This window comes from Acanthaster planci, linkage group LG09, assembly GCF_054643075.1.
Source record: "Acanthaster planci isolate LZ-2023a linkage group LG09, COTS_SCS, whole genome shotgun sequence".
Classification (NCBI taxonomy): domain Eukaryota; kingdom Metazoa; phylum Echinodermata; class Asteroidea; order Valvatida; family Acanthasteridae; genus Acanthaster; species Acanthaster planci.
In genome coordinates, this window is record NC_141785.1 from 3,621,471 (window position 1) to 3,636,245 (window position 14,775).

Below are 14,775 nucleotides of genomic sequence, written 5' to 3' on the forward strand. Positions count from 1 at the left end.
TTAGAATAAATTTCATTATCATGTTGTTATTTATATTTCTTTGTTGCGGAGTAAATTGACAAGTCATCAGTTTTAATTTTAATAGTAATGCATGAACTGTGCAAACAAACATACTGACCTTTTCAGGTTATCCGCTTCAGTTTATTTTCCGGGTCACCGTCGGCAGGCATATTTTGAATTCTGATGCCAGTGTTGTTTCGGAAAATTTGTAAGTTTGCTTGAACCGAAGATTACCAAATATTTTTTACATTTTTTGGATGATTTAGTTCAAGTAGATATTCAACTGAGAATTTGTCTCTGATGTGTTCATTAACTGTTGTTATGCCGTGGTACTTGCATATACATCAAGACATGTTGTAGGCCTACATGTAAAAACCTACGGGTTTTTAAATTTTGCCTTTGCAAAAAAAAAAAAAGTCTTCTTCCATATTACTTAACTAACACCGAGTAACATTATATGACTATCTGTTTTTAACATTTGGACACGGTCGGGCGATAGTATTAGTAGATGTCGCCCAACCATGTCCAAATGTCAAAAAGGCAATTTGTAGAGTCCAGTGCAGTGGTACAGTAGGGACATGAGGGATGCAGTCTAGGCCTAGTACTAACATGACTAACTATTTTACGAATGCAAAATTTCTGGCCAGCTCATTTTGTTAAAACCAAAGTGCCCCCCCCACAGTTTCTTTTGAAAAAGGCGATTGTTTGGTCCCCAATATGCGCTGCCCAAAGGGTGAGATTGTGTAAATTCTTGCCAGGATTAAGTTCATGGGTGTTTGGGTTTCCATCAGAGAGCAGAATGGCTGAAAAATGTGGTTGAACATTGTTCTAGGTCTAAGACATATAGTGCCTCAGAAAGTTGAGGGTTGCCACTTGAAAAATAGCTGAACTCAGACTTTGGAACTTTTCCTTTCAGTGATACTAAAGGCACACATCACAACTCAGAGACTGTCCGTGTATTTTGAGAAGTCCCTTAATTCAAGGACAAAATTAGTCCTCAGTTGGAAAGAGAGAATGTCCATCTATATTGGGACATTTTTTTCTTCAAGTGAGCATGGGGATCCCACCACTGCCCTGGGGATCCTTAACTCTCCTTTTGCTGTCAGGCTGTAACCGTCAAAAACAGTTAAAATACCATATGTCACTTGACTGATTTTGATTTATAGGAATACTGTGTCAAGAATGCATCTTTGCATAGGAGGGTTAATGCCTTAATTGGATTCAGCAAAAGAAAACGCCCAAAGCCGTGTAACTTCCCATTGACCTTTTTTTGGGTAACCTTACTGCGACTTTCCTGTAGAATTACAAAATTAAATCCAATGGGAACACACAGTAAACTAACGTCCCTGTCAACTTACTGTGATCGTGGTGTATAAGGTAACAGGCTGAAAAGGGTCACGGAAGATTTCCATGCAGCCACGGTAAGTTAGCAGGCGCAGAAAAAAGTCCAATGGGAACAGTTCCCACACAGTGTACACGTAGATTGACCGTGACCACACTTAACATACGAATCAGACTACTGCCTCACAGAGATCGATAGCAGGCACATGAAATTTCCATTTCCATTCATACAGTACAGCCCTGAAGAATGTTGATTTTACACTATTTTCAACAGGGCTTAAATTAGTAGACTACATGTACACCCATAGGGCTGTGCCAAATATCCAAATTTTTGAACGATTATCGAATATATGAATATCATTTCCAAATTTGAATATTTGAATGTAAAATTCTTGAAAAGGAAGGGAGAATTTTCTTTGTTTTAAATGAGAAAAACTGCACTATGGAGGCTTGTTTCAAGCAGATTCAAATGAAAAGCAACAGAATAATATATCTTACAATTCAGAAAGTAAATTATTCATCAAGAGAGGGCCTGCAGTAACTCCATGTGGATAAATCTTCTTTAGAAGAGGTATGGTTCTGATAAGAACTGGTGATGTGTACTCACTCGTAGAGTACACATTCATCAGCTCTTATCAGAACCATACCTCTTAGTTTTATCTTACCTGAAAGGAGCCCCTGATGGAAGTACAGTTGTCATGTCTTTAGTTTTCACTTCTTCCATTGTTTTTTAACCTAAGTACGCAAAATCCTACAAGATTTCATGCTTTAAGTTGAATAATTTGATAGACCAGTACATATTTGCAAAAATTGTGATTTTTGTGACATGTCCAATAGACAGTTATTGTTTTTCTGACTATTGTTGTTGAACTGTGTCTTTCCTGTGCTTAGAAAACGACATTGTACAGTTGACATCGGTGAAGTGAGGTCTGGAGGTAGAACGTTTGGCCAGTTGTGGTTTTGTTCTCCTAGTGCAGAGTTCAACTCTGGGTTTATCCTGAGTGTTTATTCAGAATGGCCTTACCAACGATGCCTGCCTACTGGACCAGTCGCTACAAGAACATCCAGGAGCGGGCCATGGTGCAGCGGCGTACCCACGAGGCCGACTTCCGAGAGAAATGGGGCAACAATGCCCAGTATTTTAAAAGTTCAGATGTCAAGACCACCAAACAAAGAGCCTGGACGTCAGACCAGTCATTTCATAACAGGTGTGATATTTGTTTGTAAGAGCACCTCGAAGGAAAACATGTTTTCTCCAATTTTATCTGTTCAAATGAATATGGAAGCATCCAAATTGAACGCAGTGTCATTTGTCTTCAAAGCTCATCTATAGCAACCTAAAGAGGGGGCTTTTTTTCTGTTCATGCCAAGATGCGACTTCTAGATGTAGATTGGGTCATTAGGAGAAAACAAGTGGAACCCTTGCTGTGTGTCCATAGTGGATAAACCCTTTTGCATGCCAAATAATGCATGTAACCATTGTTTGGAATGCACAAGGTTTTATCCACTACGAACAAAAGGCGAGGGTTCCTCTCGTTATCTCTGTTTTCTCCAAATTACCCAATCTACATTCAGAATTTACATCTTGGCATGAACAGAAAAAAGCCCTTTTTAGCTTGTTATAGTTGTGCTCTGAAGACAAATGACACTGCGTTCAATTTGAATGCTTCCATATTTATTGGAAGAGATAAAATTAGAGAAAAACATATTTTCCTTAGAGGTGCCCTTTAAAACATTACAAACAAATGAACAAATAAATGGTAAAAATAAGAAAAAGACAAAATAAAAGGAATACATCAAATTGCCCCATACTCATCTGAAATTGGAATACAGTCGACTCTCAACATTACGAGCACTCTTAAAAACTGTTGTAAAAAGCCAATTCTGCAGTCTCAAGTGTTATGAATTATGGTTTGGTTGGTTCTTCAGTCCCTTTTCGACAAGGCTTTGATTGGAAAACTCTGCCCACAATCCTCATTTTAATTGGACTGTATTCCATTTTGGATCAGAGCACATTCCAATCTGGAAGTTACTTCTAAGGATGCATTGGTGTCGGGGAAATGTTGATTTAATTTGAATATTCGCCCTGCCCAATGTGTTTTGTAAGATGTCTGCACTAGTAAGCAAGAAGTCATGGGTTCTAGTCCCACCCGATTATGCTTGTGTTTTTTTCACAAGCTTTCGGAGGAAACACTGAGTACACAGTGTTACAATACACATTAGGCAAGGCAAAAGTCCAAATGAAATTAATCTGGAAGCTGTCATCGTTGCCATGCTTTTCGCAACAGTTGGATTTTTATGTAACTGCAACATTGGCTTAACACATTTTGTGTCCCGTGCTCATGAGTAGGTTGCAGGCTCATATCCTTTGCCATAACTGTAAATATATCCGTTTCTCACAGCCTTTACAAAATACTTACAGTGTATATTGATGGTACAACATTGTTACAATGTACAAGCCATTTTGTTTTGTGCATTTTTGTATGTTCACTTGTAATAGTTGAAATGCTATTTACTTTCTTGACAACTACGTAGCATGGATGCTTATAGGAAACGTGACGAGCGTGAGGTGCGAGCATTAAGACTGAGAAATCGCAGGCACAAACTGAAGCAACTATTGGATGACGAGAGGGAGAGGTATGCAGCCGAGCTGAAAGGACTCTCCCTGGGGAACTACGAGCGGCTCAAAGGGATGAAGGAGAGAACGGATGAGCTGAAAAGCCAGAAGGAAGAGAAAAGAAAGCAGGTGAAGTGGAAATGCAGTGCTAAGTGGTTGAATCAACCAGCATTCTTAAGCTGTCGGGATGCAAGAAGGGGCAACAGGTGCACAGACCGGCTGGACCTTGTTGCAATAAATAGTGGCTCAGCAGCGGCTGCCTGAACTGACAATGAACGAGTTCAGTTTTCAGACAGTGCATGCTCCAAATGAAGTATGTTGCTGGCCGTTTGAGAAGTTAAAAGTGCGAGGTCTGTTCTGTCAGCGATGCCGTACACTGACACAGATGCTTAGTTGTTGAAATACCTTCGTACCTTTTTCAAATATAGAGCTAACTCCTTTGAAAACAGAAGCGAGTCCCATTGAACAGCGTCATTCAGGGGCGAGATTTGTCAGGGATTTTCCTGATTTCAGGTTTTTATTTCAAATCCCTTTTAAAAATCTGGAAAATCCTGCATTTACCATTACTTTGTTCTTACATATAACATTTGCTATAGAAATAGTTAATTTAAGAGATGCCTTTAGGCAGACACAAGTTTGTGGGACTATAGATCTGACTATGGCGCCCTCTGGTGATTATTTGGTGGGTATTTCATAATTGCCCCCCCCCCCCGTCACTCCTGGTCACTGCTGTTCATTTTCTGTTAGATGGAGTGAATCTTCACTCTTGGAATAGCAAAGCAGCCCTGCTATTTAACAGGTGCCTACATTTTTGGTGTCTTTGCTCTGAAGGTGCTGAGACAGTCAGAATTATTGTCACTTGGAGAAGGCCTGTATTTTCTTAGAGATGATTTCTGAGATTCAAAGGAGTTATTAAGCTCTATGGAAATAAGAGTGCTGCATAGAAGTGTTACCAATCAATACCTTTTTCCAACTATTCGTTTTGCCTTTTTGTCGGATATGAAGCAAAGTACCCACACCTGTGGATGCTCATAAGGTTCTTTAAGCACCCATCCAGTCAGAATTGTCCTTGGTTTCCATGGTAACCTAATCTTGACCCCCATCGATTATTTGGACAGATTGCTGACCAGCGACTGTATGACCATTGGCGACAAAACAACCCAGACTTGCGGAAGGTAAAATAGGAACGAATGCTTGTGAGCTTATTGCATTTTTGTGTGTAAAACTGTAGGGAGCCTGCTTTAAGTTTGTTGAGAATTTAAGTTTTTTTATCCCTGGCCCTGACAGTTGGAACAGAGTTCAACAGATGTGAAAATCTGGATTTTCCGCCCATCTGCCACATCTGTTGATAAACAAACCATCCATGTTGAGACAATTGGAGCTTGTCCCATTGAACAATGGCAGTGTCAGATGTACAGACTCCCAGGCAGTTTGGCCTTGGGGATAGCAGGTCAAAAGAAAAAAAAATAAATATCAGTGCCAAAGCTTCAGCGTAATTGTGTATTGTGAGCACAGATTTCATGCTGTTAACAACACTAAGAAATTCAGCCCAGACCATTCAATGCCTGCATCTCCGACCTTTCTACAGATCGAGTCGGAGATGCACAAGAAGCACGTTGTCCACGGCTGGGGGGAGCAGGTGGACTCCCACCGAGAGCAGCTGGAGTCGGCCCGCCGAGAAGAGCAGCAGGAATACAGGGAGATGGAGCAGGACAGGCAGGCTGCCCTGGAAAAGGAACGGCAGGCCCAGCAGGCTAAGCTGAGGGAGGAGAAGCAGCTGGCAGAACAGCTGAAGGAACAGATGAATGAGCTACGGCAGAGGGAGGCTGAGGTAATTTCACACCTCTTCGGCAGTAAGGGATAATGATTTCAGGATTTGATAATTTATCTTCATTTTCTTTTCTCTTTCTCTGTTTTCAACTCTTTGAGTTTGATGCATTAAGGATGGTCATTTTTCAAAAGTTTATTTTCAAATTGTTAAGAATCAGTCTGGTATGTTGCTCTTTCAATAAGAGATATAAAGCCCAGTAGCCAGTTTCACGAAACTGGCAGGCAGAGGTGATTCAAGGACTGTTTGATGACTGCTGTTTTATTGGAAAGGAATAGCCGTCATAAAAGCCGTTTTTGTCTTCATCCAAGAAATTTAATGTTATTTAAGCTGGGTGCAGCTATGCAACGTTTCGGGAAAAAGAACTTATGTACATTGTGCAGCTACGTCATAAACTTGTGACTCAAGGCTTACGCATGGTTCAAGGTTACGCCACATTTCATGAACTTAGCTGCTGATCCTTACCTTGCTGTGCACAATGAACTGAACATTCTAGTCATAGTTGATTTTGTCGGGATTGCTTGGGAAGTATTTCAAAATTCCATTTTGAAATCTCACCTAGTTGCCCCTTTGATTCTATAACATTGCATGTATGCACCTTCTGCACCACAAACATCAATTCTGTAGCATCATCATGTTTACAAATAGATCTGATTTGGGGCATAGGCAAGGGCAAAGATCTGCTCAATAACTGGGCGGAAGGTGTCAACAGATTAAGAGTGGCTGATGTCTCATCACTGATTAAAAGATAGCTCTGAGTACTGCTTCAGCAACGGTGATATTTTGTGTAGTATTCCCTCTGAGGCTCTAGTGCTGCATTAAACTTACAGCACTGAGTTCTGTAGCATAAACGTTGTGCAGTTTGTCAGCTAGTTCGTAGTATACCCTACGCCCAGTCCACCTCTGGCATCTTATCATCCTTGCCTCTCCTCGACAGGCCGAGCGGTTGAAGCAGGAGCAGGATCGCCTCCTGCAGCGACAGTGGGAGCTGGACAAGCTGGAGGAGGAACGCCAGGCCATGGAGGAGCAGCGCAAGAAGTCCCAGATGGCCCGGGCGTTGTCCCGACAGTACAAGGCTCAGCTCAGACGCAGAGCCAAGGAGGTGCAAGAAGCATTGGTAAGCATGAGCCCGCATCCCCACCCTTCACGAAGAGGTTGACTGTACATTGAATGTGGTCCAAACAAGACGCTGCCAAGGTGGTACAGTCCACTGAAGAGCGGGGTCAAAGTAGCTGAACCCTATTTCCCACGCACCACTGTTGAGTAAACCCCACTCTGCCCAAGATACTAACACTAGTTTCTCAGTACTGGTAGGCACCGGAGCTTTGGTTTCCATAACTGGGCTGAAGCTTTCAAAAAATTGAAAATCCACAGAGAGATGCCTGAGCTTCAAAACTAAAAACTGGTATTTTCCGTCGGTCCCCAATTTTTCATTGGCCCCTGAATCATTTGTAGGCCCTAGCACGGTGCCAACAGTGCTAATTTGGGCAATTCTCAATAGTTTGCTATGCACCCTGGCCAATCACAGCACTGCCCATATTGGATAATCCATCCCTGCTAATATCCAGTGATTTGGTTAACTAATACCGAAGGCTTTGCCTTAATAATCAATCAGAAAATAAGGGGGAAACATTACTCATCTGATACCAAATATAAATTTTTTTTGTACATGCCAGTTGTATCATTAAAAGTAAACCATACTGAATATCCTTTCTACTTTTCACTTTTCGTGCAGGAATTTGATAGGAAGATCCTGGCAGCTCTTGTAGAGAAAGAGAGTGAGGAGCAGCAGATCCAGACAACGAGGAGGGAGAAGGCCAAGGCAGATGCTGCCTGGATGAAGCAGGTGGTGGAGGAACAACTGAAGCTAGAGAAGGCTCGAGAAGCAGAGCTGGATATGCTGTACAAGTAAGCATAGAGTTGGGTGAGAGGGCAGCCTCAAGGGAGATCGATCTGGGACGTATGACCTTGAGGACCAAATACGGTTCTTCTTTGCTGTGCTCCCTGCTTACAGTCTCCATGAAACACATGGAGCCACTGATAGGCCCCCCCAAAAGTCTTTCGTCTCTGGTCAGTGCGTGCGTCGATTTCAGGCATGAGCGTTAATCTTTTTAACGCTCATGCTGCTCGATCTTTTACTCAGGGCGATAGATCCTGACTAACTCAATATTGAACATTGACAGCAGACTGTGGATACAAAGTTGTTTGTTGTCAGCTTATAATCATAACAAAGCTGGTCTAGTGCCATGACTTGACAGCGTGTGTCTGCAATTGTCTGTACAATCCAACGCTGGAGGAGGGGGGGGAAAAAAGCATTACCCCATCAATTCCGGAACATCAGTCTGATCAGAGACAAACGATGTTTGGGGGGGCGTTAGCGTAAATCGTGTGCTCAGCAGTGCCGTTAAATTGAGCCCTAGGTTGTAACTGGCTCATTTTTTTTATCATCTTGGTCATCTGTTGTCTGGTCTTCCTACAGGGACGAAGCAGCCAGGGAATGGCAGAAGAGGGAACATGAATGGGAGAAGGAACGCCTGGCAAGGGAACGACTGATGCATGAGGCGAGTGCTCCAATTTCGTCAACATAACCGTTGTTTTCTCCACAAATTTAAGACCTGTCTCTGAGCTACTTTTCTTCCGCTTGGACCATTGTCATTAAACAATATAGTTCAATGGTAGTTGGTTGAACAAGCTTCCAGGGCAAGTGTCCTTTAATTCACACAGAGCTTTCAAGATTTTAATTGCGTCGGATTCTGAAAACGATAGCCTTAAGAGTAGACCCACCTGGGTCATGCAAATGTAAGTGAATGCATTCCCTGGCGAAGGACTAGGGAAGATTTATGCACACACCTTCAAGCAAACTCTAGAATTAAGCAAATATTGCAGCTGAGAACACAAGTTCACCTGATAGTTGTGGAGTGTTTCTCTTGGAGAATGGTGTGAAGATGTCAAGAGCTCACTGACTATTTATGTCTCTGGTTTTCATGAAATCTTAGCTACCTTTTGAACAGTTTGTTTTATGATGTGTCTGTGAAGTTTTCCCAGTTCTGCCTGATTAGGGGCTGAACTGAAAACACAGTGTGTGCATCAGCCTTGGTGGGATTCAAACCCAGGTCATAGGTGTAGAATGTTGGGAGAACATCACTTTCCAAAATACGCCCAAATATAGGCTTCAAGAGCTTTGGCCACATCTATTGTCCATGTGTGCCCACTTTTTTGCATCCACTGATGCATTTAGGCCTAAAGACACAATTCCAGCTTGGCCTAACTTGCTGATTCCCTTTGAAATCTTACTACTGGGACAGTTTTCAAGGGTCAGACGAGAGCATAAGGTATTTTTTTTGGTCCTGATTAGTGGTCTGGTACTTTTTTCTTTTATCTGTGGCCTTGTCTCCCCCTACAGGTGCTACAGGGTCAGCAGGCACAGATTGACGCCCACATGGAGGAGAATCGACGACGCCAGGAGGAGTCCCTACAGCAGAGGGAAGAGCTGGTGCGCGAGATGGAGCTAGTACAGCAGATGACCCAGCGGGAGAAGGCAGAGGAGGAACGACGCAAAGCAGAGACCAGGAGGGAAGTTGAGTCTCAGGTGAGATACAGGAGCAGTGCATTTGATGTCAAGGCTGTCATTTCCTGGCATGAAATGAACGGGGTAGCAGTGGAGCCCGTTTATTCACGTACACCTACTGCCTCATGCAGGGTTGACTGCTAATCTCATTTATCAACATTTGTATAAATAATATAAATCATCTGGGGTAGATCAGGCATATTAGTTGGACTACAAACCCACTAACTCCAAATTATGCAATTTTAGAAAAATAAATTGAAGCAATTGACATTTCATTCCTGACAGTGTTTTTTAGTGGTTTGAAAAAATGATGAACAAAATGCAATGTTGGTTTTCTCCTTCGTCCTTAGATAAGTTAATTGTAGGGGAAAATGGAAGTTTAGAGTTTCATTTTTTTTTTAATATTTATTTTTTTCCTGTCCTTTGACCCTGCAATATTTCGTGCTATGATCATAATACAATAAATCGTCATGTGCCCGGCAGAAGGGCGTAAGCGCTTAGGCCCTTTTGCTGGGAAGCATGATCACCTCAAAAAAAATTTTGCGGAAAAGGATAAAAGTATGCAACTCTTGTATTTTAATGAAATATAAAGATTTCTTGGCAAAAAGTAAAAAAATGCCCAAGTCCTTTAATAACTTGTTCAAGGTTGCTTTTTGTACAGCCCAGGTTGATTTTGTAGTAAATTATATCTGTTTTTACTAAATAAAGGGAGTGTATTTCTTACGCCCTTTTGCTGGGAACATTTGTTCTGCTGTGATCATGCTTCATGGCAAGAGGGCCTAAGTGCGCTTATGCCCTTCTGCCGGGCACCCGATGAAATATGGAAAATGTTGGCCTCACTGCCAAGATGATCCAAGTACATGTACACATGTACAATTCCCGTATGCATGGGTTATGCATACAGAACTATTGACCCCTGGATCACTGGCCCAACAAAATCCATCTCATCACAGCTCAAAGAATTTTGGCAGGCAACCAGCCAGCACCCTTGGATAGGGTGTCGGTGTATGGGCAAAAGGCATGTTGCACAAAAGGGTGGATGATGTTTGTATTTTGCCGGTCCACATCTTTTTTTGTATCTATTTACATTGGGCAAGGAGGGAAAAGAGGGGATTCCGATTGATTCGTTTAAGGTCATTGTTGGGCCAGTGAAATACTTGGGTCTCGACCATAAATAGGAGAGAGAATTTTATGAGGCCTGTTGGGATTATTATCCATTGAAACATGTTCTTAGCCAGCTTTGCTTGTGACTCAACTGTACTTCAACAAATCCGTTCCTTGTTTTTCTCTCCTCAGTTGACTGAGCGACAGCAACGTCAGGAGGCGGCGCGGGAGCTCATGCAAAAGGAGACGGAGGCCGAGAGGCAGGCAGAGAGAGACTACGAGGAGATGCTACGACAGGAGGCATCACGGATGTCACTGCATGACTTCCAACCCAAGGTATGGACAAGCCATGCTAGCAGAACGAGGGTATTATACCCCCCCTCATGTTTTTGCTTTTGTCAACCTTTTTAAAAATGTGATTTCCAAGCAAAAATTTGATCAATAAATTCTCAGATATACAGCTGTAGGTCTTTTTATGGCTGGAGAGTGCCCCTAATGTTCCACCCTGATCTTCTGTGAAAGTGTTCACAGATAAGTCGCCATTCTATCCCTTTTTTCTTTCTAAAGTTTGGAAGGATGATGTGGGCCTTTTCTCAAAAAGAGATTTAAACATTTCAGTTAAGCTCGACACCCAACAAGTATAATCTCAAATTTCTCACATTCCCTTGGAAAATGCTTTTGCCCTCTCCTCAACACCAAAAACCCCCATTAATTTGTTCCCCAAGCAAAGGAACTCATACTAATTTACATGTAGATTGGTTTTTATATTTCAGTCTAAACATAATTTTGTTATTTTTTGGGGGGTGGAGGTGGCTGTTTGTTTTTTGTCTTTGCTTTCTGTAGTTTTTAATTTGTGTTTTCTTTCACTTCTGTTCCATTTTTCAGTCATACCCAAGGAAAGGACCCGGACCCAGCAGATCAGCTTGGGAATGAGCAGACACTCTCCATTTCTTGTCCCCTTTTTTGTGGTACCACATACCTCACTCCAGGTTGGGCTTAATATCCTCACACATTTGAGATCCAACCACCTCCGAGTACGTACCCATGCAACCTTGGATATCCCTTGTGAGGCATGCAAGTGTCAGACTGGTGTTTGTGAAATGTTACTGGAGGGATGGAAATTGGAAGCAAGGATAGATTCTCCTTTGCTTTGATGGAGAGAAATGCTGGATGCCTTTGGAAAGATTTTAACTTACGCATCATTCTTAGACGTGACTTTGCGTAAGGAGAAAATTGAAGTTATCAGAGATAGGGTGTCAGGGTGGAGGATTAATTGGAAAAAGTATTGTTTAATGATTTGGCAGAGTAGGTTTTGTCACCTTCAACAAGTATCAAGTGCAACTGTAATAAGTACTTAACCTGTTGATTGTAGGGCATAATTTCAAAGGGGCATTCCTGTTTGCCAAGCATTGTACGCATGCGCACATATTTAACAGGTAGCTTTCAGGTGTCTATTTGAACATGGGCTTTTTACAGATGTACGTCCTCGACTCTGCCAGCAGCGTATTTGTCGTGTTCTGCGGTGATGCCAGTGAATTCAATTTACTTTACAATAGCCTTTCATTTCCTACAAGTGTATTTGTCGTGGCAGAATCTGGTACTCCTGTGACTACAAATACACCCATCAGCAGTCAATGTGTTCAATTATACTATTGCAGCCTTCTGTACCTGCTGAGGTGTCCCAACTTGATTGTTTTCCCTCATGCTTGTATTGAATCGGAAAGAGAGGCTTTGAAGGAGAGAAATTCACTGTCATTTGAAGGAAACCTGTTGGATTTCCCAATAGCCTCTTTCAAGAGCATTCAGTTTTTTAATTGCTCCAGTAGATGCGGCATTAGACTTAAACAGATCTTGGCATTTAAAATGAATGTGTGAAATGCTACTTATGGTTGTACATATTTACTCATTTTCTTGTGTAAATATCTATGTACAAATTTAAATAGGAATAAAAATTGCAAGAGTGATATGGACCTTTGTACATAGGACAACTGTCTGGAGTGGCATTTACCTGAGGCATGGTCTGCCATGATCTCCGGGGCCACCCCCCCAACAAAAAATGACTAAGCTTTCAAAATGTAGACATTCCTTGGCCAATTTTGGAGCACTGGCCATAAAAAGACTACATGACCCCCCCCCAAAAATCATTTAATCGAATGTTAGATTTTCCTGGTTGAGAAAAAAGAGCCACAAAAATATTTCAACATTGCAAAGTTATTCCCATGTTTGTGAACAGTTAGGTGCATTTCTTGAAGTTAGAATGAATGTGACCCAAAACAAATGTTAAAGTCTCTAGTCAGGCAGGGATTGTTGGTAAACAATTCAATAACTTAAGCTCATTTTCAGTGAGAATAAGGGAAGGAGTGAACAAGTATTGTAGAAAAACTTTCAGAGTCTTTCCCGAAAACCGACAAATGAACTAAATGTAAGAATAAATAAAGCACATTAATGCATGCAAAAGCGCAGAATCTCAATGCGCTTTACAAATTAAAAGAGCAGTTGAAATAAATATAGGTTTTTATTTAAAAAAAGATAAATTAATTAAAAATACACGTGCAAACTGAATAAAAAATTCTACAACTTATGGTGCAAAAAAATGAAATGGTAAACTACAGAGGGCGCTAATCAATCCACCTGCGAAAGTGTTGACTCGACTGCATGCACTGCCGGTGCCGGGCTTGCACGGTTATCGCAGAAACAAACGGCGTCGTTCACGCGTTGTCAACAAATGTACGATTGTAGAGGAATTTGTCCACTTGACATTTCGGACGGCAGTATCGGCGATCTCATTTTGAAGTTAGAACTCGAGGTACGTACACTGAAAAAACAAGTTGCTTTGATGATAAATATTGGTCACTGAGTTCTTAGTTAACTTGTAAAAGGCTTTCAAAGTTTTAAGCAGTCAACCAGTTGTCAAAGTTTGGCCACAGAGTTACAATACAACTTGGTTATAAATACGCTTCGCCGACTTGATCTCGTTGACAATACACGTTCATGTGCATATGTGGGCTGTGCATTATGTATCTGCGTACTGTAAATATAGTTGGAAAACTTTGTAAGGGCTTTCCGTTTGTGAATACCACGCTATGTGTGTTGGAGTAATTACAGAATGAAAAGCAAATTACTTGAGGGAAAGAGTTCCATATATGGATAACACTATTTTTCCCTTAAAATGTTATAACCAATAACAGCCGTCGGAAAGTGATGACATGTCCTAAAAAGTCTTTTCCTACCTCTATGTAAAAAGTGACATTTAGTTTAAAAAATTCTGAAGCATTTAGAAAACACTTACTGACTTACATTTTAGTTTTTTTTTCAGACAAGTCTGACAGGTTGTCAGTACATGTATATTCGAACTCTTCCCTTCTCTTTATGCCCGATTAAACTCTTTTAGCATGTTTAATGTGCAGCCAAAATAAAAACAATTCAGACTTGTAGTTGGATTTATGAGTGGAGGTATCAGGATTTATCAACTTAAAAGAAATTCTTACATGTTACTTTGGGATTTTTTGAGATTTGTTCTAGTGCACCACACATTTGGGAACACTCCTGTATTTATTCCCAATTTCCGGACGCCACGGTGTTTGAGTTTCGGAATATATTTCATGACACTGAAATTGTTCATAAAGGTTAAAGAGCATGTACTGTGGAGACTTCGTAGTACCAGCATTTAACTGATTGAATTTGATGTTTTCCAGTGAGGGGTGTTTGGCAACAGTGCATTGAGGGAAACGTCAAGGTGTGCCATGTTAGAGGACTCTAAACTATTAATGTAGCCTTTGGAGTGAAAAGTTGATTTTATGCAGTGCATTTTTCTTTGAATGTTTCAAAGGTGAAACCCAACAGTTGCTCTAGCGACTTGAAACTCATTTAATTGGGTCACATGTCATAATTTTTTACAATTAAGGTATGCATTAAAACGAGTGATATCTCGACGGAGAACACCCAAATTTGTTGAAAAGGTGTTGTGCACACATGATGTACATTACTACATGTCTGTCATGTATGTAGTTCCCAGTTCAAGCTAATGAACCAGTTCTGTGTTCCAACAGCATGTGCCCCAAACAAATGCTTAATCTGAAGCAATTCGGATACGCATGTGAGGCCTGTCTAGTATCAGTTGGGCCTCTACACAGACTCTTGTGCAGGCTTTTTTCCTGAATGACCTTTTTTTTTTAAAATACTATGTATACGTGTCATGCATGTGCTCAGACTTTAAAGCGGAATGGATTATAGAAGGGGTTATATGTATGTGTGTTATAAACAAATGTGATAAATTTCGCTTCTGCATTTTCAAAGTGGTTCAAGGAGTCCAGAGTT

The 14,775-nt window shown here is 41.2% G+C and overlaps 2 protein-coding genes across 3 annotated transcripts in view; both read left to right on the forward strand.

Moving 5' to 3' along the window:
- The first annotated feature begins 102 nt into the window (after positions 1-102).
- tchp (trichoplein keratin filament binding) lies at positions 103-12,428 on the forward strand. The gene is made up of 11 exons (XM_022248934.2): positions 103-208; positions 2,233-2,549; positions 3,877-4,087; positions 5,077-5,133; positions 5,547-5,789; positions 6,724-6,903; positions 7,522-7,694; positions 8,266-8,347; positions 9,190-9,375; positions 10,651-10,794; positions 11,344-12,428. The coding sequence occupies exons 2-11, from the start codon at positions 2,356-2,358 to the stop codon at positions 11,389-11,391; spliced, it is 1,518 nt and encodes a 505-aa protein (XP_022104626.2). The 5' UTR covers positions 103-208; positions 2,233-2,355; the 3' UTR covers positions 11,392-12,428.
- Positions 12,429-12,571: 143 nt separating this feature from the next.
- The window catches only part of aifm3 (apoptosis inducing factor mitochondria associated 3), a 37,553-nt gene continuing 35,349 nt past the window's right edge, over positions 12,572-14,775 (forward strand). For both annotated transcript variants that reach the window (XM_087141105.1, XM_087141107.1), the window contains exon 1: positions 12,572-13,264. The gene's annotated coding sequence lies outside the window, so the exon portion shown is untranslated. The remainder of the gene's footprint in view (positions 13,265-14,775) is intronic.